Here is a 25,478-nt window from a genome sequence, read left to right on the forward strand (position 1 = left end):
TGTGGGTCAGCTACGCAGCCCGAGAAGCATGGTGTCCAGGGGAGTGGCAGGGAGCTGAGAGAGCTGAGGATGCCCGGGCCCCAGGCACAGAGCACACAGCTCGAGGACAGGGCCCTTAACCTGGGCCAGGCCCAACACTGCAAGCTATAGACTCAGCGAGAGAGAAGACCCAACTCTGTCTTTCACGAGCTTCTGACCCAGTGGAGGAGAGAGACAAGCATGCGCATCGGCATAACGCTTGTAGGAAATACCGAAGACAGAAGCAGAGTAAAGTGGGGAGACAGCAGAGGTCGAGTCCAGCTGGAGGAGGGAACCCGGAAAGGCTTTGTGGGAGGGGTGGGGGGGCCCACTAAACTGTGCCTTAAAGGAGGGAGAAGTGGACCGGCCAAAACAAGCCTCTGATCACCTCCCCCGTCTCCCAGCGCCGCACTGTGGCCTCGGCCAGGCAGTCGGCGCTCTTTGGCTTATGCCTGCAGCTGCTGGTATCTCCAAGGTATGCACGCGTGGGCGTAAGCACAGGGCTGCTATTTAAAGTTCTGACCAGAAAGGCACACGGTCTCTTCCCGCCATCAGTAAATCCCTTGCAACCTGATCACAGCCCTGGGCAGAGGAGGAAAGAGGGACACGGGCCAAATACGGGGGCCAGAAAAGAGATACTCCCTCTAGAAAGCTCTATGAGTGTCTATCCTGCTCACGGACGGACCCCGAGCACCTAGCACAGGGCTTGGCACACGAGGCACTCACTAAATATTTGTTTTCTAGATAAATGGGTGCATGAGTGGATGGTGACCGAACATGTTCCGGGCAAAGACTTCCTGGAGGTGAAATCTAAGCTTCGTGCTAAAGGCTGGGGAACAGCTGGCCCCACGGGAGTTGGAGGGAGGGAAAGGGCTTCAGAGGAAACAACGTGGCAAAGGCCTGGAGGCGAGAGCGAGCAGCATTCAGGGAAGCAAGCCCAGGGCTTCAATGCTCAGTGCAGACGCCCAAAGTCGCCAAGATCACGGGACTGTGAATTGCTAGGAAGGAGGAAGGAGGCGACAGAAGCGGGTCCCCAGGATGAAGAAGGGCAGAGGTCGCAGCAGCAGCTGCCCTCTCCTGTCCCTGCCCCCCACTCCGCCTTCTCCCTCCTCACACACGGCGGTGTTGAGGCGGTGTCTGGGGAAGGGGCTGCCGCTGAAAGATGAGGCCGTGCCATCCTGGGGAAAGGGAATTCTAATGACAGACACGAGGCTTGATCAAAACATTCCCTTGGAGAGAGGCTTAGAGTAGCAGCAGGGCCAGTCTCCTGCGTGGGTCTTTGCACTACTGGCCAGATGAGTTATCCCAGGACCCCGCAGGATCACAGCCACCAGGAGAGGGGGGCGCAGAGAGCCTCAGCACTGGTCACATGAGAGACAGAGACAGTCCTTCAAATCATCCAGGCTCAGGAGTCTGTCCCACCATCGGTCATTCTCACAAGTTGGCGAATTTTCTGTCTCCGAGTGCCACCTGTGTAGCTGTCCCTGCTTCTCCTCTGGCAGGCAGGTTCTTGGCCTCAGGTGCCCATGATCAAGGGGGGGGGGGGAGGGGAGAGCAGAGGCGAAGGGACTTTCCGCCCTGAAATATTCAGCAGGTCCCGATGCCAGCTGGTGAGTAGCCTGAACCCCGGGGCTCTGAGGTCTTGGTCCCCATCCAGGCTGCTGCTCGAGCAGGAGTGCTGAGGTCTCTCGGGAGCAGAGGCGACATCACCCACATCACCCAGACAGAAGGCTGCCAGCCAGGATTCCACCCGAGAGCTGCCGTGATCAGACCTGACCCAGGCCTCGTCTCTGCACCTCCTGGAATTCCAGGCACCAGCACCTGCCCCTCGCCCTGTCCTCGAAGCGTTCTTATGGCCACCATCACATTCAACCCCACACATCCCTGTGCAACAGGCCACAGAGCCATGCCTCTGAGACCTCTCTAGGACACCTCACTATTTCTTCATGTCTCTGGGCCTCAAGTTCCCCTCTTCTGAATGGAAGAATAGCATCATTCTCCCAGTGGAAGTAACTGGGAGTGATCTGAACTGGAGAAAAGAGCAAGTGGCTTGTTCAGTGCGTGTGTGTGTGCCTGTTGTAAAGGGGGCGCACTAGGAGCGGAACTAAGATGCCAATAACTGGGAGTAGACACAAACTTGGAAGACCGTTGTCTTACTTCTCTAGTACTGTCTTCTGCAACCTCCTGCCCTCCCTAGCCCTTTACACCCCAAGCACGCCAAATCACTGTTACTGCCCTGAACGCACTGCATTCTCTCCCTTCCAGCCGTCTGCTTCAGCAGCCCTCTACCTACACACCTCAGCCCCTTGCTCTTTCTGAGTGGCTCCTCCAGGCAGCTGTCCCTGTTCCCTCCACCTATGTGCCCCCAGAGCTCCTTTACTGCCCTACCAGAGCATCAACACCATGCACAGGCAATTCTAACTCACCCCATAGGACCAGGGACTCCTAAGGCTCTGCCACCCTGGGACTCTTGCCTGCAGGATGCTAACTGGCCCCTGGCCTATGGCAACAAAAAACCACAGGTCAGCCAGGCAGACAGCATGGTCTGGGAGCACTAAACCAGGAGCTCAAAGATCTGAGCCCTAGGTCCTAGGCCCTCTCATCTCCCAGGGCCTGATGTGTCTACCTCAGTCACCTAGGACCTTGCAATTCGAACGCCTCTCAGGAAATACTCGGGGATGGCTACACATGGGAAATAGGGAACAGAAAAAGTTCTGCCTTGGATCTTTGCCCATAACCATGAGTAGCCTCTCCTCCTGGTCAAAGAGGCCACTTGTACAAAGTATAGTCCTCAGAAATTGACAGGGCCCAGCCGGGCGTGGCTCAGCGGTTGAGCGTCGACCTAGGATCCAGGCAACTGGGGTTCGATTCCCGGTCAGGGCACATGCCTGGGTTGCGGGCTGTAGCCGATCAATGACTCTCTCATCATTGATGTTTCTATCTCTCTCTCCCTCTCCTTTCCTTTCTTTTTTTTTTAAATATATCTTTACTGATTTCAGAGAGGAAAGAAGAGGGAGAGAGAGAGATAGAAACATCAACGATGAGAGAGTCATTGATCGAGCCCGCAACCCGGGCATGTGCCCTGACCAGGAATCGAACCCCGATCGCCTGGATCCCAGGTCGACGCTCAACCGCTGAGCGATGCCCGGCCGGGCTCCCTCTCCTTTCCTTTCCCTGAAATCAATAAAGATATATTAAAAAAAAAAAAAAAAAAAGAAACTGACAGGGAGGCAGGCCCCAGCTAGGACTCTTTTGCATGTACTGATCCTGTATCACATGGTACACTGTGCTCTTCAAACACTGTGAATACACATCCTTAAGGTTCTTGCTCAGTGGATGGCAAACCATGAAGACAGGGACGAAGTTTAGTTTTCACTGAGCTCAACCACCTCGCAATGGAAACTGAGGCCCAGAGAGGGTAAAGAATCCACCCAAGATCACACAGCTTCTGTATTATGTCTGTGGCCAGAAGCTCTAACTGAAGTGAGGGACAAAAGGGGCCCAGTCAGGTGTCCCTTAGTTTTATTCTCCCTTTTCGATCCCATTGTTGCAGTGACCATGTCTCTTTCTCTAAAGCCAGCAAACAGGGATCTCTCTCAGGCAAAACCTGGCACAGAAAGACACCTAGCTTGTACCAAAGACAGAAACCAATCTTAGCTGCAAAAAGCTCTGACATATCTCAAATTCGATTGCCCAGCAAAGTGGTCACACAGCATGAAAGACTGGGGTCTCCTAAGCCAGGATAACTTAATTCCAAATGCATGTGACAGGGACACTTCCACCTCCAGAGCACAGAGGACCCTCCGATGCTTTTGCCTGTCCAATATCCATTCCCCTGCCTGGGGGAAACACTCTTGGGCCATAAAGTTCAGGTGGGACCGACTCCACTTTCTGGACCCAAGTTACCCAGGCCCAGCCTATGATAATCAAACCTTGGACTTTCATTGGAATCATGAGGAATAAATTGTGTTATCTCCTCCAGGCTTCTCAGGAAGCAGAAAGAAAGCCTGGAGCTGCTGGTGACTAGTGCCAAATCAGGGAAGGACCTGCCCAAGAATGAAGCCACTCAAAGAAATCTCAGTTCGGAGGCAGAATCCTGACACTAGCATTTGGGCCCCTGGATCCAGCCAGACCTGAAGGCCTGGGCTTCTCAGTCATGTGCACAAATATACATCCTTTCTGCTTCAGGATGTGTTGTGTTGCCACGAATCACATGCCTGAAACAGCTGTGATGTGTAACAGGAACAAGCAATGCCTGACAACCTCGCCTGCTGCTTTCAAGCTGAAGGAAGCAGGGATCTGTGCAACCCAGGCCCGGGGAAGGCAGGGCACAGCCCTCAGGAGGGGAGAGGCTCCTTACCTGTCCTGGTTTGGCCATGGTCTCAGATTCTGCAGCAGAAAACACTGTGGAGAAGAAAGAGACCCCATGAGACTCCCTTGCACTCTGCTCCCCTCCATTCTTTCCCCCAAATTTGCTCACCCTTCCTTCCTCCCAAGGGAGATTATGTTCCCCCTGCTCTTTTCCAGCTGCCTCCAGCCCTTCAGGTTAAATGACACCGAAAAACCTGGCTCGGGGCCAGGTGCATTTTCCAGAGGACAATGGATAGACTTGCCGGTGTCCAGACACTCACACCACGATGGGAAAGGAACCTGGAACCCAGAGGGAGAGAGGTCATGACCACTGACCAGTGACTCCTCCAGGCTGGGCAGGGCACTTTCCTAGATATGGTCCCACTTAACCCTCACAGCAATCCTTCTCAGCATCAGATTCCTCTTCTTAAGGAGGAGAAAATGGGGGGGTTAAATATTTTGCCCAAGGTCACACAGCTGAAAACTGAATTTAACAAAACCAGGTATCTGTACCATGCGTGCTCTCTTTCCAAGTCAACAAGAACCGTTCTAGAACCCAGGGCTTAGCGGTCTGCACATGAGAACACTTAGGGGGCTCCTGGTTGCCTGCTGCAAAGATCTGTAGGGCTAAGGTTCCTGTATAAGTCAAGAAACACTTCCTTAGCATCTACTCTGATAAGGTACTGCTCTAGGACTGAGTTTAAAACCCTGCTCTTCTGGAGTTTACTCTGTAATGAAAAAGAACGCAAGGGCATATGATAAAAACTAGGGGGAGAAGATGAAGCTTGGTCAGGAAAGAGTGACAGTGGTAGGGGGGGTCTTATGGACCAGGTGGATACCTGGGTGCAGTGCGGTGAAGGAGCCCAGGGTGGCTGATGTGACACTCATAGGATGTGGGGTCAGTGGACCAGTGCCTGAGGCCACTGTGAAGACTTTGGAATTTTTTCTACTGAAACAGAAAGTCATGAGGGGGAGGTGACTGAACAAACAGGACACACGAATTCACTGAAGGAGATGTCAGGACACAGGTTCTACACTAAAAAAATAAGGAACCAAGATAATAGTCAGTAATATTGTAGTAACTGTGTATGGTGCCAGGTGGGTACTGGAAATATCAGGGGACACTTTGTAAAGTATATGATTGCCTAACCTCTATGCTGTACCCCTGAAACTAATACAAAATAATACTGAACGTCAACTAAGTGAAAAATAAAGTTAAGAAACAAAGGTATCTTATCTAAAAAGATATGAAAAAGGGGATGTAACTGGTTTGGAAAGGGGAACAAAAGGGGGAGGGGGTCAGGCTAATGAATACCTCCAGCAGGACGGCAAAGATGGAAGTGAAGCAATCTTCTCAGAATGAGAGGAGAAAGGAGGACCAGTACTTTCCATTTTATGGAAATTAGGTCTTTTTAAAGCATGTCTATGGGTTGCTTTTTAAAAGTAAAAATAACAACTCTATCAGACATATTCAGTAAGACTTACGAGGAGCTGAGCTAGGAGAGAGGGTAGACATCAAGGAGACATTTCAGCTCAGTGCTTCTCAGTTCTGCTCATCAACTCCCCCCACCTCCCACCCCCAAAAAAAACACCCTGACCTCAGTCCATAGTCCTGCTCTCACTGAGGGGTCACTGGAGACAGTGTGACACAGTAGGGGAACATGGTTTTGGAGTCAGACAGACTTGAATTCAAATTCATTTTGTCACTTATTAGCTGTGTGGCCTTGGTCATATACTCATCTCCGAATTCAAGGTTATCTCAAGAACAAAACTGGGGCTTGCCCTTTCCTGCCTTGTAGGGTTGTTGGAGGATCAGACACAGCTTTGGTCAAGAGCTAAGCACACGAAGCCAGGCCGGGATCTGTTCTCAGTAAACGGTGGCGTTCACTGTGTTAGTGGGAAGCTCTGAGGACAGGCTTTTGTCACGTTTGCCCAGGGGACCCCACTGCCTGGTTAGGAGTCCCCAAACTGCAGTCAGCAGACAGACATGAGACTGGGTAGGTTGTGAAGAGCAAAGGACAGCAATCTGTCTACAAAACGACTGGCTGTTTCCATGACAACTAGGGGCCCCTTGGTACAAAAAAGTGCAGCTCTCACCAGGAAATGGAAACTCCCTCCCCACCCCCAGGCAGGGGAGGGGGGCCCACATCTACTCCAGGGCCTGGCCAGGAGCCAGCTCTGGGATTCCCTGGGGCTGGGGAAAGAGTGGGTGAGGAAGCCCCAAGGCCACCAGGGAACCGGTGACTTACTAGGGCCCAGGAGGTCAGCTGAGGCGGGGAGGGAGGGCTGAGGCCTATCAACCTGCACCTCAGCCTCGAAACATTTTCTTTTGGCCTTCTAGATGGAAACTTCAGCTGCTGGCTGCAGCCCAGGCCCATCTGGATGAGAGCCCCTTTCCAAGGGGAGCCGGCTCAGAGGAGGGGCCTCTAAGTCTTTGGGGAAAAAACTCTCAGCTCTGAGCGGTTTATATGTGCCTCTTGTGAGCGCACATCTTGTGCGTACGTGGAAAGCAAGCTTCTTCGAGAATGAAATGTTTAGATTGCAGTTCAGGGTGGCCACTCTCCAACAGCCCCTCCTCCAAGGGCTCAGGGATGCTCTGGAGCTATTCACAGAGGCGCTGTCTACACTGGTTTACCCAGGCTTTACAAGGGGCTCTGAGTCTTCCCTGAGCATACTTCCCAACTGGATGAATACATGTTTTATATCCAATGCTTCAGAAACCCAGAGGGCCCCTTAATGATCCACTACTCTGAGCCCCTCACTTTCTAGACTGATTAAAGGTGTCTCAGGGAGACAAGTGACTTGCCAAGGCCCAGACCGTAGCCAACATCTCTCTCTGCCTCCCAGCACTAAGTCATAACAAGCACCCACAGAGCCTTGAGCCCTGACTGTAATGCAACATTAGGAGGAGGCCACGGGGAGAGGCCTAGGTTCTTGTTTCCAATCTGTCTGTAACCTCAGCCAAGACAGGTTCCCTCTCTGGACCTTAGTTTCTTCATTTATAAAATGGGGAAATTATCACTCCCTCTTTGGGAAAATCCAGGGTGGATGTTAGAGGCTTTTAAAGATTTCAAACAGGAATCTTCATAGCAAAATGTCAGAATATCAGTCCTACGATGATTCTCCCCCAGGCCACAGGATTCCTCTCTAGCCCCCCACCCCCACCCCAATATGCAAGTTTCATCATCTTAGTTGAAACAGTTACTCAAAACTGGCAGGTATGGCCACTCTAGACCTGAGCCTCTCTCCTCCTAGGAACCCTAACTCTCTTCTGATCTGGCTGCCCACAAGGGCTAATCATGGCTGATCATTCCAGAAATCCATTCAAGGGCAGAGTAGCCTGGTGGCTTTGTCCTGCTGTGGCCACCCCCTGCCTTAGTCCTTTAGCCTGCAAGCAATCATGTTTCCTTTTGGGAGCTCAGGATGGACTCTAGGAAGAAAGATCTGGGGTGGAGAATACACCAGAGCTTGCAGGACCTGTGGCTTGCTGCTGCCCAACCACAGAGCTGGGGAAACTGCTGAACAGGAGAAGGTCAAGTCCAAGTCATGCAAAAGGCATGAGCTTTGAGGTCTGATGTAGCTGTGAGTCACAGCTCTGCTCCCCGCACCAATCTGCAATTTAAGTAAGTTACCTAAACAGAATCTCAATATCCACATCTGCAAAATGCATTTAAATAATATCTCCACGTACTGAGAAATAAATGAAATGATGAATGAACAGCTCTTAGCATGGTGCCTGCACATAGCAAAAACAGAATAAATGGCAGCTTTTATTATAACAAGCCCAAACGTATACAAGGGAGGCAGCGTGGCATCCTAAGAAAGGATGCAGAAGATGGCGGCTGACTGAGTGGAAGCTACACTGACACTCTCCCAGGACCAAACTGGAATTACAACTGAAATATAGAAAAACCACCTTGAATAATCAACTGCAACTGAGGAGGAGCTTGAGAGCACCCTCACAACCAAGGAGGAAAAGTGGAGACCACATAGAGACTGGAAGTGTGGAGGCGTGAGAGGCCTGGCTGGGCTCCCACAGGCAGCAGCTGAAGGTTCCAAGGGGTATCTCAGCTGTGGGAGGTTCCCACTGAGAATTCCACGCTGGGCTCCCCGGTCCAGAGCACCAGAACTGAGAAAGGTGCCCACACAACATCAGGCTGTGAAAAGCAGTATTTGCCAGGGAGAGATGGCTAGAAATGTAGGCACCCTCTTAAAGGGCCAACGCACAAAGTTCTGTGTGCAACCACTGACCTTGGGCTCTGGTGAAGGGAAGGCAGAGTGCACTAGAGCAGTATGCGGAGAATCTAGGAGAGCTGGCTGGGGGAATAGATCTCAGGGGGCACCCATCTGGACCCCAGTGCTGAGTCATTCCCTCATACTGCAGAGGACATCTTTCTCAGGCAGACATTTACCTTCTAAGCACCTTTTGCCTGGAAGGGGAAGCAACTGTCCTACCTGCTAGAAAACCTCTGGCCGCACCCTATGGAGTTTCTACAGCCTGAGACTCATTAAGAGACTGAATAACAGTCTCTGGGTGCTTTGAGTCTTTGCCTGATTTGCTTCTGGACCCAAGGCTTAGAAAAGCAGACCTTGGTGCACATCTTGGTGCTGTCCAAACACATCTAGCCGCAGCAGAGGAAACCAGAAGCTATGAAATGCGGAAAACTTTAAACAGGGTACTCAAGGCCAGTCACAAACAGTGTCTGACATTGGCCTGCACCAGAGACCATCCAAAAGACTGGGAGTCCTAGAAGATTTACCTAGTACACAGAAACAAATCTAAACAGGAAGCCAAAATGGGGAGACAAAAAAACAAGCCCCAGATGAAAGAACAAAAGAATTCTCCAGAAGAGCTAAATGAAATGGAGGTAAGCAATCTATCAGATATAGAGTTCAGAATGCTGATAAGAATGCTCAACAGCATGAAAAAAGCTATAGAAATCACTCAATCAGAGACCCAAAAAGGAAAAACAATAAAAAAACAGGACAGTCTAAAGGAGCTGTGGGACAACATGAAACGTAACAATATTCACATCATAGGGATGCCAGAAGAGGTAGAAAGTAAGCAAGGGTTAGAGAATCTGTTTGAGGAAATAATGGCAGAAAACTCCCCTAACCTGGTCAAGGAAAAAGTCACACAAGTTCAAGAGGCACTGAGAGTCCCAAGCAAGAAGAACTCGAAGAGACCATGCCCAAACACATCATAATTAAAATGCCAAAAAATTCAAGACAAAGAGAGAATCTTAAAGGCAGCAAGAGAAAAACAAGCTGTTAGCTACAAAGACGCTCCCATAAGGCTGTCAGCTGATTTCTCATCAGAAACTCTACAGGCCAGAAGGGAATGGCATGAAGTATTCAAAGTAATGCAAAACAAGGATGTGAAACCAACAACACTCTATCCAGTAATGCTACCATTTAGAACAGACGGTGAAATAAAGAGCTTTTCAGACAAAAAAAGGCTAAAGGACTTTATCACCACCAAACCAGCACCACAAGACATGTTAAAGGGAATAAGAAGTTGAAATAGAGAATGAAAAACATAGGCATAAAGAAGTAAATAGCAATATATAAGTACCTATTAATAATAAGTAAGTATAAGTGGATTAAATGTCCCAGTAAGAAAACATAGGGTAGCTAAATGGATAAGAAAACAAGACCCAAATGTATGCTGTCTACAAGAGGCCCACCTCAGAACAAAAGACTCACACAGACTGGGAAAAACAAAAAACAAAAAACAAAAAACTTCTGGAGGACTTTAAAGGAGAGATCGACAGCAATACAGTGATAGTAGGGGACTTGAGCACCCCACTGACTTTACTGGATAGATCTTCCAGACAAAAAATCAACAAGGAAACAGTGACTCTAAATGACACACTAGATCAGGTGGATTTAAATGACATTTACAGAACATTTGACTTCAAAGCCACAGAATATGCATTCTCCTCAAGTGCACATGGGACATTCTCAAAGATAGATCACGTGTTAGGACACAAAACAAGTCTCTACAAACTCAAAAAGATTGAAATCATATCAAGCATCTTCTCCGACATTTACACAACAGAATACTATGCAGCTGTATAAACGAAGGATCCCTTACCCTTTGAGGCAGCATGGTGGGACCTGGAGAGTATTATGCTAAGTGAAACAAGCCAGTCAGAGAAAGACAAGTATCACACGATTTTACTCATATGTGGAATCTAATGAACAAAAAAAACTGATGAACAAAATTGATCCAGGGATAGAGAAGCATGGAACAGACTGAGGAATCTCAGAGAGAAGGTGGGAGTGGGTGGGGAGATATTAACATAAGATTTATATGCATAACCTATGGACACAGACAATAGTGGGGTGAAGGCCTGGGGGGAGGGGTAGAGGGTGAAAGGGATCAATCTGGGGAAAAAGGGGACAGGTTTTGCAGTCATGGCGCAAGTTCAAATCCTAACACTGCAAATTCCTAGTTCACGACCTTGGGTGAGTTATATCATTTCTCTGACTTGGTTTCTCCATCTCTGAAATCACAATCTCATAAGGTTTTGGTAAAAATTCAATGAAGTAAGGCAGGTAAAATACTCAGCATGAACATGTACAGGTGAAATGTTTAATAAGTGGTGGCTTCTGTTACCACAGTCATTATTAGAGCAGTGTTCTCCATCTTTTAAAAAATATATATCTTTATTGATTTCAGAGAGAGGAAGGGAAAGGGAGAGGGAGAGTTGAAACATCAATGATGAGTGAGTCGTCATTGATCAGCTGCCTCCTGCATGTCCCCAACTGGGGATCGAGCCCGCAACCAGGGCATGTGCCCTGACTGAGAATCGAACCAAGATCTCCTGGATCCTAGGCTGACGCTCAACCACTGAGCCACGCCCAACTGGGCTGGTCTCCATTTTTGATGTTTATTATACACATATAAAGGCAAAGAAACATATCAGGGCTTCAGGCTGATAGAGGTTCACAATCAAGAGTGTGGACTCGCCTGGCTGGCATTGCTCAGTGGTTGAGTGTTGACCCATGAACCAGGAGATCACAGTTGGATTCCCAGTTGGGGCACATGCCCGGGTTGCAGGTTCAGTCCCCAGTGGAGGGCGTGCAGGAAGCAGCCAATCAATGACTCTCTCATCATTGATATTTCTCTCTCTCTCTCCCTTCCTCTCTCTGAAATCAATAAAAATTTTAAAAAAGAGTGTGGACTCAATGCAGTGAAGCAGAGGGAGGAAGAGAGAAAGGGGATGTCAGGCAGAACAGAAACACCGGCATAAGAAAAAGCATTTCTTTTTTTCTTTTTTCTTTTTTTTAATCCTCACCTGAGGATATTTTTTCCATTGATTTTTAGACATGAAGCACAGAAACATCTATGTGAGAGAGACACATTGATTGGTTGTCTCCCCCATGTGCCCAACTGGGGCCAGGGATCGAACCTGCAACCCAGGCACGTGCCCTTGACTTGGAATCAAACTCTGGCACCTTCAGTGCGTGGGCTGCGCTCTAACCACTGAACCACACCAGCCAGGGCAGAAAAAGCATTTCTGTTCTCAAAGGGTGGCCTGTGGGCTTTCGAGGAACAAAGTGCCCTTTTAGGAAGGGAGGACATGTTGAGTGTAAGGGGGTGAAACCAGGTGTGTAGGGAGAGCAATTTGAGAAAAATCAAGAAATAACCTGGAAGATCATGCAAAAAAATAATCACCCAAACTTCTGTGCCCCAGGAGTGCCTGAGGGACTCAAACTTGAGCTGTGTCACTGCCATCAATTCAGGCCCCCTGCCAGCTCAGCATTCAAGGCCCTCCACATCCTTCCTGATTTATATGCCCTCTCTCTCTCTTCTTCACCCAACACCACGCCCTCCTGCATATCCTCAAACTAGGAATCTGTCTAACAGCATTTTCTATCCAGCCTTCCAGCATCAACACCAGTGCTTTTTAATTCTAGCTTCATTAATACCAACTAGGGGGGTTTTCAAATTAACCAAAACATACGTTAGGTCAACCCCCAGAGTTTCTGATTCAGTGGTTCTGGGGTGAAGCCTGGGCTTTGGTAATTTTTAATAGTTTTCCTAAATGATTCCGCCAACTCTTCCAGGAAGCCAGGAGGGATTTCTCCAGCATTCTGAAACCACCTACACTTGGCTAGCTGGGGTCAACCACTGTGGATGTATCATTTCTCCTTTAGATGGAGAGGGCTTGCCTCCAAGGTACTGTGGGGGGAAATCTGTACTTCAAATTCTTCAGGTTTTCTAATTTCAGCCTTTGTTTTTGAGCTATTTTACAGCTCAGTAATTTGTGGTTAACTGATAGTAACGCAAAATAATTCTTAGAGACATGCTGTCCTATCTCATAAAGGTCCGATTTCTCTCCTCCGAGGGAAAAACCAGTTTGCCCCCATTTGTACATTCCTTTCAATATACAGGTGTCTACTGATTCTCTTTGGAGTTGGTTATAACATCTACCTGGTCCGGTCATTAATTAATGAGTCCAATAAAATGTTTAGCACGTGGTCATTTCTATATCTGTGTGAGTCATGATTCTACTCTTTCCTGAAAATTACTGTATTTGCATATTTGCCATATACCATGGTGTGTGGCTCATAAAGATTGCTGGATAAATTGCACTGACTAGCTTTAATGCTGTCTTTAGTGACCCCCTTGAAACATCACAGTGCAGCTCTGGCTGGTGTGGCTCAGTTGGTTGGGTGCCAACCTGTGCCCTGAAAGGTTGCCGGTTTGATTCCCAGTCAGGGTACATGCCCGGTTGTGGGCTCGATCCCTGGTAGGGGGTGTGCAGGAGGCAGCAATCAATGTTTCACTCTCACATCTCTCTCTCTCTCTGTCTCCCTTCCTCTCGCTCTCTAAAATCAATAAATACATTTAAAAAATAGTCAGCTTAAAATAATTAATATCCCCCCAAATATGCCCTTTTGGCAAAACTCTGCTCCCCCTGAACAGAATAAAAGGAACCATCCAGCCTAGTGGTTTTAGTAGTCATTATATAGTCAAGAGGGGAAATAACCTGAGGGGTTGAGTAACTTGCCCAATTCATAAAGAAAAGCAGTAATTAATAATTAATTACTAATTAAGAAAATTAGTAATTAGCCCGGCCGGGCATGGCTCAGCGGCTGAGCAAGGAACTAGGATCCAGGCAATCGGGGTTCGATTCCCGGTCAGGGCACATGCCTGGGTTGTGGGCTCGATCAATGAATCTCTCACCATTGATGTTTCTCTCTCTCTCTCTCTCTCTCTCTCTCTCTCCTTTCCTCTCTCTGAAATCAATAAAGATATATTTTAAAAAATAAAATAAAATTTCTGTTAAAAAAAGAAAAAGAAAATTAGTAATTAAGTATTTATTGAGCACCTCTTGGAGTGCCCATTGATAGGAGTTGGGGTAGAATAAAAAAATGAGACGGACAAGTCTACCCCACCCCACCACGAAGATGACAATTTAGTGCAGTAATCTGCATTTTTTGGATCCTATATACCACCAGTAACAAAGGAAAATAATTGTGCGTTTGTCATGATAAACAAAAATACACTTCTAAAGCACGAGATCAAAAGCACATATAATAAGAAGTAGAAAAGTTTCTTCCTGTATCTTTCTGAGTAAAGAAAATCATCTTTAGTGCCTCCCAGCATGTGTGCACTCCAATTCAGAGGCCCCTATCCTATAAAATCTAGATCCTTCCCTTTCCTCTTTCCTGAAGGCGCCAGTAAATGCCATTCCTGGCCCCGAGCATGGACACATACCCAGCACATGCACTCAGGTTTCTTAGAGAGCAGTCATTCCCTCTCCTGACCCAGAATCATTGATCCTAGGGCTGGACAAGGCCCCAGGAGATCACTGGGCTGCCCTAGGTTGGAACTGGAATGAGCCAGTTTGAATCCCAGAGTGACTTGAGTGTAGTGTCTCACAGTTCAGAGGCTGGAGCCCGAAGGCCTGCGATTAAAGCTTGACCAGTACGCAGGAGCCTGGGGCAAGTTCTTATCCTCATGTGTAAGACAAAAGATAAAAACAGTGTCTACTATAGAGTTGTGGTGAGGGTGAAAAGAATTAAAATGGGTGGGCATCTGTAATAGTGTTAACAATTAAAAAAAGGTAAAAAAAAAAAGACATGGCTAGTGCTTAGAAGCAGCCCTGGCACACAGGGCACATTATGTGAGTGTATTGTTTCTTCCCTAAACTTTCGAAGGCTGTTTCCACATCTGCAAAATGGGCATGATTACAGCACCTCACACATCAAGGCTCAGCCAGGGCCGGGCAAGTTGGAAGGGTTCAATAAATAACAGAAGTTGCTATTTTATTATTATTTAAGGAGCACTGGGACACCTGTTTCACAGATGAAGAACCAGAGGCTCAGGTCACTTTCACATCTGCCATTTTATAATCTCATGAAGGTAGATATCAAACTCATTCTCATTTTACAAGCGGGGGCTCTGAAGCTCAAAGAACCCAAGGACAGTCATTTCTGCTCAGCCAGTCTCTGTGGGGGTTTTTCAACCCCAGGAAAAAAGAAAATAGAATGTAGCTGATTCCAAGCCAAGAAGTTTATAAGCAAAAAGGCATCTCCACCAGACAGGCACAGACTTCTACTCCTCTATTGGGGGGAGGGGGTGCAGGGAAGAGACATGCATACTTAGAAATCTGGGTAAAGACCACATCCTGTGCTTTGTCCCCACCCAGGAAGTATCTTGGAGAGGCTGGGTGGGGTGAGGCTGGGGACACCACTGGGCCTCCCCAGAAAATCCTAGAATAGAAGAAGAGCCATGCGGCCCCAACCCACTTTACCAGCTAGGTGCCCTGGGCACATCTCTTATCCCACTAGAGAGGAAGGAACTAAGGACCAGGGGGTAGGACTTGTGTGCCCAGGGTACTCAGCTGGTTAGTGGCTGAGGCTGGGGCCAGTGGCCAGGGCTCTCTCTGGATGCTGCAGTGCAGAGAGGTTCCAGACCCTGGCAGCTACCCATCACTGCAGAGCTCCCCCACCCCATCCCAGGAATCAGCCCCAAGAGGTCAGGTCTCTGACTTTTCCCAAGGGCAGCCCCATCCTCTGCACCCTCGCAAACACATTTTGCCCCAGCAACAGCTGTGGCGCTTCCCCAGAAACCACAACTATTTTCTGTATCCCAGCAGCCGCCTTGGGAAGAGGGGTGGAAGGCAAAGGAAGATGGATGAGTGACTGTCACAGCTGCAGAGGGAGAACAGAGGCCTCTGCCTCCCTCCCCAGCCCCACCCAACTCCCAGAATTCTAAATCTTAGAACAGCTGAATCCTAGAATACCAGCGCCGGAAGTGGCAGCCAGTTCAGAAGACTTTGCTACAGATGGGTAACTAAGGCCCAGAGAGGGATGGGGCTTGCCCAAGGACCCCCAGCACCTAGAACTATAACCCAGCTTTCCACTGACCCCCAGGCCAGTGCCCTCAGCATGGCACAGGGCCTGATGGCCAGAAGGGCAGGGTCCGTGGGAGCTGAAGCAGGGCAGGTCATTCACCCCGAAGGGGAAAGAACTATGAGGTCAGGATATCCCGTCTAGGTGAGTGGGGCCAGCAATTTAAGGTGTGCTTTGGGCAGGGAAAGAGGAGAAAGTGAGGGAAAGGGCGGACTCAGGGAAACCAGAGTTCTTTCACAAACCCGGGAGCCATATATCCAAATTTGGACTAGTCCTGGAACACCTAGTAGAGTCCAGAGAGGAAGGGGAGGGAGGAAGCAAAGCCTGCATTCATGCTCTTCAACACCCCCTGCCCCTGCCCCTGCCCCTGCCCCTTGCAGGGCCTACAAGGGTAGGCTGGGCTTCCTAAGCCTGTGATCAAGACGTCCCAAACCTGCAGATCATTCGCTGCAGCTGACAAATAAGACAATTTTCGCAGCCACCGGTTCCTCGGAGAGGCTGGCTCTATCAATTGTACTTGGAGATGGAAACTGAGGCTGAGAGAGAGGGGAACCGACTCAAGGTCACACTGCAAGTTGCTGGTGGAGCTGGAATTCGATTCAAGGAATTTCACTCCCGTGCTGGTGTTCTAGGGGTTACCTGAAGCCCCTCAGTTTGGGGAAGGCCTAAACTGGGCTTGGGGAGAGCAGCAAGAAGGGTGGGACCTTTGCTCCCTCCCGGAGCGCAGCTGGAGGCCTCCTTTGGAGCCAAGCAGGGTCCCTGGGGCCTCGAGGGGTGGACAGCCGGCCCTTCGTCGGTGCGCACGCAGACGGCCCTCCCGCCACCAATACACTGAAGCCACTTCACGGGCGGCTGGAGGGTCCGACTCCTCCAGTTCACTGTCCTCGATCTCAGCCACACCCTTCCTACGGGCCGGGTCCCTAGATCCCAGTCCCCTGCCCCCGGGCCCCCGCCCTGCCCAGCCCCGCGCCGCGCCGCGCCCTCAGCGGGGCCCGCAGCCGCCGCGCCCGCAGCCCAGGTGCCCGGGCCCCTGGACCACACCCTCCGCGGGGCAGCCGGCCCCTTCCTTCCCTCCCCTCCCCCAGCCGGGCGCCGTCCGCCGCCGCGTCTCCGCCGCAGCCCTAGATCTGCTCCCCCGCGCTCCCCCGGGCACGCCCAGCCCACGACCCTCTCCGCTGACCGCGCCCTTGGTTCCAGTTCCCTGCGCGCCCCCCGCTCCCGGGCGCCCCCTCCCCACGTCTCGGCGGGGGGCATGGGTCCGGGATGACTGGGCGTTTATTAATCGCCCCCGCGTCCTCGCGCACCCGGCCGGGGGTCCCCGACAGCGGTCCCCGCTCCGGCCTGGGCGCACTCACCGCTCGGCGGAGGCTCGGGTCGGGCACCGGCGCACTGGCGGAGTCGCGGGCGGACGCGGAGCTCGCCGGGAAGGAGCCCGTTAGCGCAGCGGAGCGGCGCGGCGCGGGCGGGAGGACGGCCCGCTCCCGACGACACGTGGCGCGCGGGGCCCAATCGGGCTCGCCCGCCGCCCCTCCTCCAGTCCCCCACCCTCCCTGCGCCCAGGTTCCGTGCCTCGATAGCCCGTCAGGCCCCCGACGTTGCCCCCTTTCCAGGAGAGAAGAGCCCAGGAAAGCCAGCGTCACACAGCTAGTGCGTTGTGGAGTCAGGTTGGACCCTGAGCCGGGTGACTCAGTGGTGCGCTGTGCAGAGAAAAGGGAGACAAAAAGACCCGCAGTTATGGTCCAGGGCTGTGGGGAAAGAAAGCGGTATTTTTTTTGAAACGATAAGCTGGGAATCCAGAGAAGACTGAGAAGGATGGTTCCCCAGGGGATTTGTAAAGACTTCCTGGAGGAGGTGATGTTCCAAGGACGGTCAGTGGTACCTCCCATCCCCTGCCCCCTTAGAAATCCTGTTTTGGGGGAAAGAGAGAAGGATGGCAATTCTGGGCTGTCGCTCGGCTGCAGAGTCTCCCTGGGCAAGACATTTGACGCCTCTGATTATCAATTTGCTCATCTGAAATGTAAGGATAAACCAAAGGTTTTGCAGGGATTGCCCCCAGTCTGTCACTATGTCAGAGACCTCTAAGCCTCCTACAAGGAGACCTGGTTGGAAAGTCCTTTCATCTCTTCATTTCCTAACGAACATCGGACACCACTGTATACCAGGTACTGAGCTGGGAACCCCCCAAAAAAGCAAATGGGAAGTGGAACCCTGCCCCGCCCTCATGCAGCTTCCACTTTCATGGAAGATAGCTGGTTAGGTCATTGTTATAATAAAGTTTAGCCAGTTATAATCTGGAAGCCATAAAGTGCTGTGATGGTCCACAGCCGATGGACCCAGCCTAACCTAGGCTCCCAAATGAGGGTGATGTTACATTGTGACCAGAAAGGTGAGTGGAATCTAGTTAAGAAACTAAGAAGAAATGAGTTACCTTAAGATTAGGAGGGACCAAATCGTGGTGGTGAGGGTAGTGGGCCCTTGGGAGATTTTGCCTTTTCCTGAGGCATTTGGGGAGCTGTTGCAGAGGGTTGAGCAGAGGAGGGACATCACATTTTTGTCTCTCTCTCTCTCTCTTTGTAAAATCCGCAGAACATAAATGTTTTACAGTGAATAATTTGGTGGCACTCAGTACATTCATATTGTGCAACTGCCACCTCTACCTAGTTCCAAAACATATTCATCACCCTAAAAGGAAACCCCGTACCGTTTAAGCAGCCACTCCCCATTCTCCCTGCCCTCGGCCCCTGGCAGCCACCAATCTGCTTTCTGTCTCTATGGATTTACCTCTTCTGAATACACCCTATAAATAGGATCAAAGGATATGTGGCCCTTGTGTCTGCCTTCTGGCACTTAGCATGATTGTATTAGTCAGGGTTCTCCAGAGAAAGAGAACCAACGGGATATTATAGATATAGGTATAGGAGGAGATTTATTATAGGAATTGGCTCCCGCAGTGATGGAGGCTGGGAAGTCCCACAATCTGCCATCTACCCGCCGGAGAACCAGGAAAGCCACTGGTGTGGTTCAGTCCGAGCCTGAACCGGAGAAGAACCTGGAGCTCTGAGGATAGGAAAAGATGGCTATCTCAGCTCGGTGAGGAGGAGGAAGGGAGAGGGAGAGCGGGGAGGGGGAGCGGGGGAAGGAGAGAGAGGGAGAAATGTCCTTACTTCACCTTTTGCTCCACTCAGGCCCTGGACGGATTGGGCGATAAGGGCCGGTGCCCTTACCCAGTCTACTGAACCAGATGCTAATTTCTTAGCTAGCCTAATGCTAACCCTCACAGACACACCCAGAAATAATTTACTAGCTCCCTGAGCACCCCTCAGCCCCCAGTTATTATATGAAATGAACCATCACAGTGTTTTCGAGGTTCGCGTGTGTTGCGGCCCCGGCCGGTACTCTCTCTGTTCTTTGTATGGCCGAATAGTATTCCGCGGGCTGGATGTGTCGCCTTTGCTTCTCCGTCCATCAGCTTGTGGACAGGGCTGCTGTAAATGTGCGTGTACAGATATTTGATTGAATACATGTTTCAGTTCCTTTGTGTGTTTACTGAAGAGTGGAATGGCTAGTTCTCATAGTAATTCTATAGTTAACTTTTTGAGGACCTGCTGAACTGTTTTCCACAACAGCTGTACCACTTTCCTTTCTTTATTTATTGCGGTTCCTCTGGTCCTGGAGCGTTCCCTCGGCTCCCAAAGAGTTCTCATGGTTCCCCAACCTTCTCTATGTGATCTCTCTCTCTTTCTCTCTCTTTTGTTTGTTGTGAAGAAGCCGTCCAGTTGGCCCCCAGTTGTCTCTCGGGGAGGATTGCTCTAGATATAGGTGCACATTCCATGTGTTCTTGGGAAGGGGCGAGCTCAGCGTCCACCTACACCTGCGCCGCCAGCTGGGACCAACCTCTGGCTGCACCATTTCATGTTCCCACCAACAGCAGACAACGGTTCTCCACATTCTTGCCCACACTTGATAGTTTTAGTTTTTTCTTTTTAATTTTTTAAATTTATTTTTAATTTTTTAATCTTTATTGTTGAAAGTATTAAAGACGTCCCCATTGGTCCCTTCCACCCCGCATCCACCCCACCCCCAGGCCTTCCCCATACCAATGTCTGTGCCCATGGGTTATGCTTATAAACATATAAGTTCTCTGATTAATCTCTCCGCACCCACTCCCCCATCCCCACCTTCCCTCTGAGATCCCTCAGTCTGTGTCATGCTTCTATATCTCTGGATCTATTTTATTCATCAGTTTATTTTGTTTATTATATTCCACATATAAGTGAAATCATGTTGTACTTGTCTTTCTCTGACTGGCTTATTTCACTTAGCATAATACTCTCCAGGTCCCTCCATGCTGTCCCAAAGGATAAGAGATCCTTCTTTTTCACAGCTGCGTAGTATTCCATGGTGTAAATGTCCCACAGCTTTTTTATCCACTCAGCTACTGATGGGCACTTGGGCTGTTTCCAGATCTTAGCTATTGTAAACTGTGCTGCTATGAACTCGGGGGTGCATAAGTTCTTTCCGATTGCTGTTTCAGGTTTCTTAGGATATATTCCTAGAAGTGAGATCACTGGGTCAAATGGCAGTTCCATTTTTAATCTTTTGAGGAAACTCCATGCTACTTTCCACAGTGTCTGCACCAGTCTGCATTCCACCAGCAGTGCAGTAGGTTCCCCTTTCTCCACACCCTCGCCAGCACCTGTCATTTGTTGATTTGTTGATGGCAACCATTCTGATAGGTGTGAAGTGATACCTCACTGTGGTTTTAAAATGCATCTCTCTGATGATTAGTAACGTTGAGCATTTTTTCATATGTCTCTTGGCCATCTGTATGTCCTCTTTGGAGAAGTGTCTATTTAGGTCCTTTGCCCATTTTTTAATTGGATTGTTTGTCTTCCTTTTGTTAAGTTGTATGAGTTCCTTATATATTTTGGATATTAACCCTTTATCAGCTGTGTCATTAGCAAATATGTTCTCCCATACAGTGGGCTCCCTTTTTGTTTTGTTGATGGTTTCTTTTGCTGCGCAGAAGCTTTATATTTTGATGTAGTCCCAGTTGTTTATTTTCTCCTTCATTTCTCTTGCCCTAGGAGATGTACCGGCAAACATATTGCTATAAGAGATGTCTGAGATTTTGCTGCCCTCATTTTCATCTAGGACTTTTATGGTTTCACGTCTTACATTTAAGTCTTTTATCCATTTTGAGTTTATTTTTGTGTATGGTGTAAGTTGGTGGTCTAGTTTCATTTTTTTGCATGTATCTATCCAATTTTCCAACACCATTTATTGACGAGACTGTCTTTACTCCATTGTATGTTCTTGCCTCCTTTGTCAAATATTAATTGAGCGTAATGATGTGGGTTGATTTCTGGGTTCTCTGTTCTGTTCCACTGATCTATATGCCTGTTCCTGTGCCAGCATCAGGCTGTTTTGATGACAGTGGCTTTGTAGTATAATTTGAAATCTGGTATTGTGATCCCTCCAATTTTGTTCTTCTTTGTCAGGATTGCCGTGGCTATTCAGGGTGTTTTTTTTGGTTCCATATAAATTTTCAAAGTGTTTGTTCTAGATCTGTGAAATATGCTGTTGGTATTTTAATAGGGATTGCATTGAATTTATAGATTGCTTTGGGTAGTATGGACATTTTAATGATGTTAATTCTTCCAATCCATGAACGCGGTATATTCTTCCACTTGTTTATATGTTCCTCTGTCTCTTTTTGCAACATCCTATAGTTTTCCGAGTACAGTACAAGTTTTTTACCTTCTTGGTTAAGTTTATTCCTAAATATCTAAATTTTTTTGTTGCAAGGGTAAATGGGATTTTTTTTTTTTTTTTTTAGTTTCTCCCTCTGAGAGTACATTATTGGTATATAAAAATGCCATCCATTTCTAGGTGTTAATTTTGTATCCTGCTACCTTACCGAATTCATTTATTAAATCTGATAGTCTTTTGGTGGAGTCTTTAGGATTTTCTATGTACAATATCATGTCATCTGCAAATAAGGACAGTTTTACTTCCTCTTTTCCAATTCGGATGCCTTTTATGTTTTCTTCTTGTCTGATCGCTGTGGCTAGGACTTCCAGTACTATGTTGACTAAGAGTGGTGAAAGTGGACACCCCGTCTTGTTCCTGTTCTTGGGGGAAATGGTTTTAGTTTCTGCCCATTGAGAATGATGTTGGCTGTGGATTTGTCATATATGGCCTTTATTATGTTGAGGTATGATCCCTCTATTCCCCCTTTGCTGAGAGTTTTTATCAAAAATGGGTGTTGGATGATGGTTTTAGTTTTTAATGCCACCCTAATTGGTGTGAAATGGTATCACATTGTGATTTTGATTTGCATTTCTCCAGTGACTAATGATGTTGGACATCTTTTCAGCTCCTTGTTGGCTCTTTGTATATCTCCTTTGGAGAACTGTCTATTTGAGTCTTGGCTGATTTTTAAATTAGATTGTTTGTCTTTTTGTTGTTGAGTCATAAGAGTTCTTTATATATTCCGGAGATGACATATGTCCTAAAGGGTTACTCAGACCTCTGTGCTAAGAGTACTGAATACCAATGAGGGGCGAGCATAGAGTAGTAGATCCATTAGGAGGCTTCTGCAGTAACCCAGGAAACAGGTGCTGGTGGCTTGGTATTAGGGGAAAGCCCCAGATGTCTAAATTCATGATCCATTTTGAAGAACTGACACCTTCAGTTCTTCAATTTGTAGCCTCATTCAAACTCATAAGAGCTTTAATAGGAGAAACTTACATACATGGGCAAGGCAGCTGCTCCCAGCGGTGGCCGGCTGGGAAAAAACCCTCACTCCTCCCAGGTTAGGATCTCTTTTTCATAGGGGGTTAATAGTAAAACCATATGGTGGGTAGTCACGTAGCTCACCGGAAAGAGCAATGCATTCCTAAGTTAACAGATAACATCAGGCAGTTATCACACTCTATACATTCATTATACTCCTTCCTGGGGGGATGAGGTTTATATTTGGGAGGCATTCTGGCTTTCTGGGTAGTCAGCCAAGCTTGAGGCTACAGACAGTTAAGAGTCCACCATTTCCCAGACGCCTTTGCTGCTGGAGCTACATTGCATCTCAGCGAGCTCCCCTACACTCGGCCAGAGAGGCAGAAATGGAGGTGGTGAGAACTGGGTAGGGGCTGGATATATTTCAAGGTGGAGTTAACATGATTTCCTGAAGGATTGGATGTGAGGTGAAAAAAAGGAGTCAAGAATGCAAGAATGACTTCAGGGATCTTGGCCTAAGCCAGTGGAAGGATGGATTTCCCATGAACTGAGATGAGCAGAGCTGCAGGAGTGATTTTGGGGGTGAAAGTGGGGAAAAGATCAGGAGTGCAAATCTGAACCCGTTTGTGTAAGATTTCTATCGCACATCCAAGAGGAGACGTCACAGAGGCAGTTGGATAGACAAATCTGGAGGTCAGATGAGGTCAAGGCCGGAGATGTGAATTTGGAAGTCACAGGCACAAAAATACTGCTCAGGGCCTGAGAAAGAGATGAGGTCACCAAAGGATAAAGGAACCAAGGAACAAGCTACGCGGAGTCAGGCAGAAGAAGAGGGTCCAATGAAGACGACAGGGGGATAACTTGCTGTGACACGGAAGGAACCCTAGCAGGGCATTGTCCTGGAAACGAGGTGAAAAAACTGCTTCAAGGAGGAGGCAGTGATCAGTTGTGCCAAATGCTGCTCTTAGGTCCAGTAGGACAGGACCCAAGAATCCACCACGGATTTAGCAACATGAAGGTCAACGTTTCTCGTGCTCTGAAGAGCAGATGCGTTGGAGTGTTGGGGGTAAAGGCCAGAGAGGAATGGGCTCAGGATAAAAGTGCCGACGACTTATTCCAGGAGTTTTGCTGAAAGGGCCGGCAAAGACATGGGGCAGTGTCTGGCAGGGGCACTATCCGAATTCTTAATTTACAGTGAAGTTAAGTGACGTTCAGAGAAATTATGGCCTTTGCCCAAAGACAGCCCACGTGTCTGAGGCAGGACCGGAAGCCAGGTGGCCTTGACTTCAGAGCCCAGAGCCCTATTCCTGAGCTGCAGAAAAAGGCCAATGTGCTGTTCACTGTCTTTGAGTTGACTATCTCATTTCTGGGAACCAGTCCTAAGAAAATAACTTGAAATACAGGAAAGGTTTGAGGCCCAACACTGTATTTGTTTTTAATCCTTGCCTAAGGATATATTGTTGTTGTTGTTTAAATTAATTTGAGAGAGAAAGAGAGAGAGATGGAGAAATATCAATGAGAGAGAAACACTGATTGGTTGCCTCCTGTGCACGCCCTGACCGGTGATTGAACCTGCAACCCAGGTATGTGCTCTGACTGGGAATCAAACCCAAAACCTTTTTGGTGTACAGGACGACACTCCAACCAACTGAGCCACCTGGCCAGGGCAAACACTGTATTTGTTAACCAAAAAATAAATAAATAAATAAAAATGCAACAACCTAAACAGGGGCTATGGACTAGCAAATAAGCCTCTGTTATGCCGACTCAGTGGCTGGAAGAAGGCAAGTGTGGGACAGAAACACACTAAGATGGCTTCATCTTTTTGGCCCGGTCCCAACCCCTTCCTCCACAGAGCGACCCTTCCAAAAGTGTTTGTAAGAGAGACAGTGTGAGGTGGCCTAGAACAATGGACTGGGATCCCACACGTTCTCAGATCTCTTTTCTGGGCTTTAGTGTCCCTGATTTAAGAGAAGTCAGGATCTGCAGGCTGCCCTCTGGGAAGCTGGAATAGTCCAATACCGCCACCTGCTGGCAGGTCCCAGTTCTGCCGGCCTCCATCAGGAGAGGGTGCCCAGTACTGGGCATTCTAGAGCTGGGTCTCACTTTAAGTTCTCTGTAGCAGTGATTTTCAACTGGTGTACCGCAAGAGTTTTTTTAAAACACGCACTACCTGACTATTTAGTCAGGGACACTGACCTCTTTTCCCTTAGAGTGTCAATTAAAAATATGACAATGGCCAACACAATAGCTGTCTGGTATGAATGAATTAAAATTATACCTATTTTTGTGTGTGTATCAGATCAGAAAAAAATGTATTTTTTGGTGTGCTGCAGAATTTCAGTAATTAGTTTATCTGTGCCATGAGATGAGAAAGGTTGGAAATCCACTGCTCTGGAGGAAGGAGCCCCAGGCAGTACTGTTCACAGGATCACCAGGAACCTCCCCTTCCGCTACAAGTCCCCTTAAGGCCAGCCTTAGTGCCTGTCATTCCTCTGTAAGACTTGAGGATTTCTTTCCCCTATAGGAGAGGACCTAGGAGTTTCTAACCACTTGATGTGAAGCAGGTTATTTCCTGCTGCGGGGTCTCAGCAATGTGAGGACAGTTTTGGGCAGGCAGGTCGCTTAGAGGTTGGAGAGACGGAGAAGCAGTGTACAACTAAGAGACAGGTTTAAAAGTCACGCAACTGACATCTGTAATACTTTCAACAACAAAGATAAATTTAAAAATCACAGAACCACTTTTTTCATGACTTTTGTTGTTTGTTTTTTACTGTAAAAATAATAGATATCCATTATAGGTAAGCACAAGATAAAAAAATGTAAAGTCATAATCTGACAATTTAAAGATAGCCTACATTAACACCACGTTAACCCATCTTTTATTATATAACAATAACAATAATAAGAGCAGCATTTATGGAGTACTTATGTGCCACACACTTATACTTTTCTTTGCAAAACATTGAAACTTTTGCAAATATTAATTTATCTTTTAT

General features: G+C 48.3%; 1 protein-coding gene across 2 annotated transcripts in view; it reads right to left on the minus strand.

The window, feature by feature from the left end:
• The window catches only part of ANXA6 (annexin A6), a 49,518-nt gene extending 32,317 nt beyond the window's left edge, over positions 1-17,201 (minus strand). For both annotated transcript variants that reach the window (XM_087816934.1, XM_087816933.1), the window contains exons 1-2: positions 17,097-17,201; positions 4,379-4,422 (exon numbers count right to left, since the gene is read on the minus strand). In XM_087816934.1, coding sequence (XP_087673060.1) covers positions 4,379-4,396 — 18 coding nt within the window. In that variant the 5' untranslated portion in view covers positions 4,397-4,422; positions 17,097-17,201. The remainder of the gene's footprint in view (positions 1-4,378; positions 4,423-17,096) is intronic.
• Between the last annotated feature and the right edge of the window lie 8,277 nt (positions 17,202-25,478).

The sequence above is a fragment of the Miniopterus natalensis genome, chromosome 4 (assembly GCF_054644295.1).
Source record: "Miniopterus natalensis isolate mMinNat1 chromosome 4, mMinNat1.hap1, whole genome shotgun sequence".
Classification (NCBI taxonomy): Eukaryota; Metazoa; Chordata; class Mammalia; order Chiroptera; family Miniopteridae; genus Miniopterus; species Miniopterus natalensis.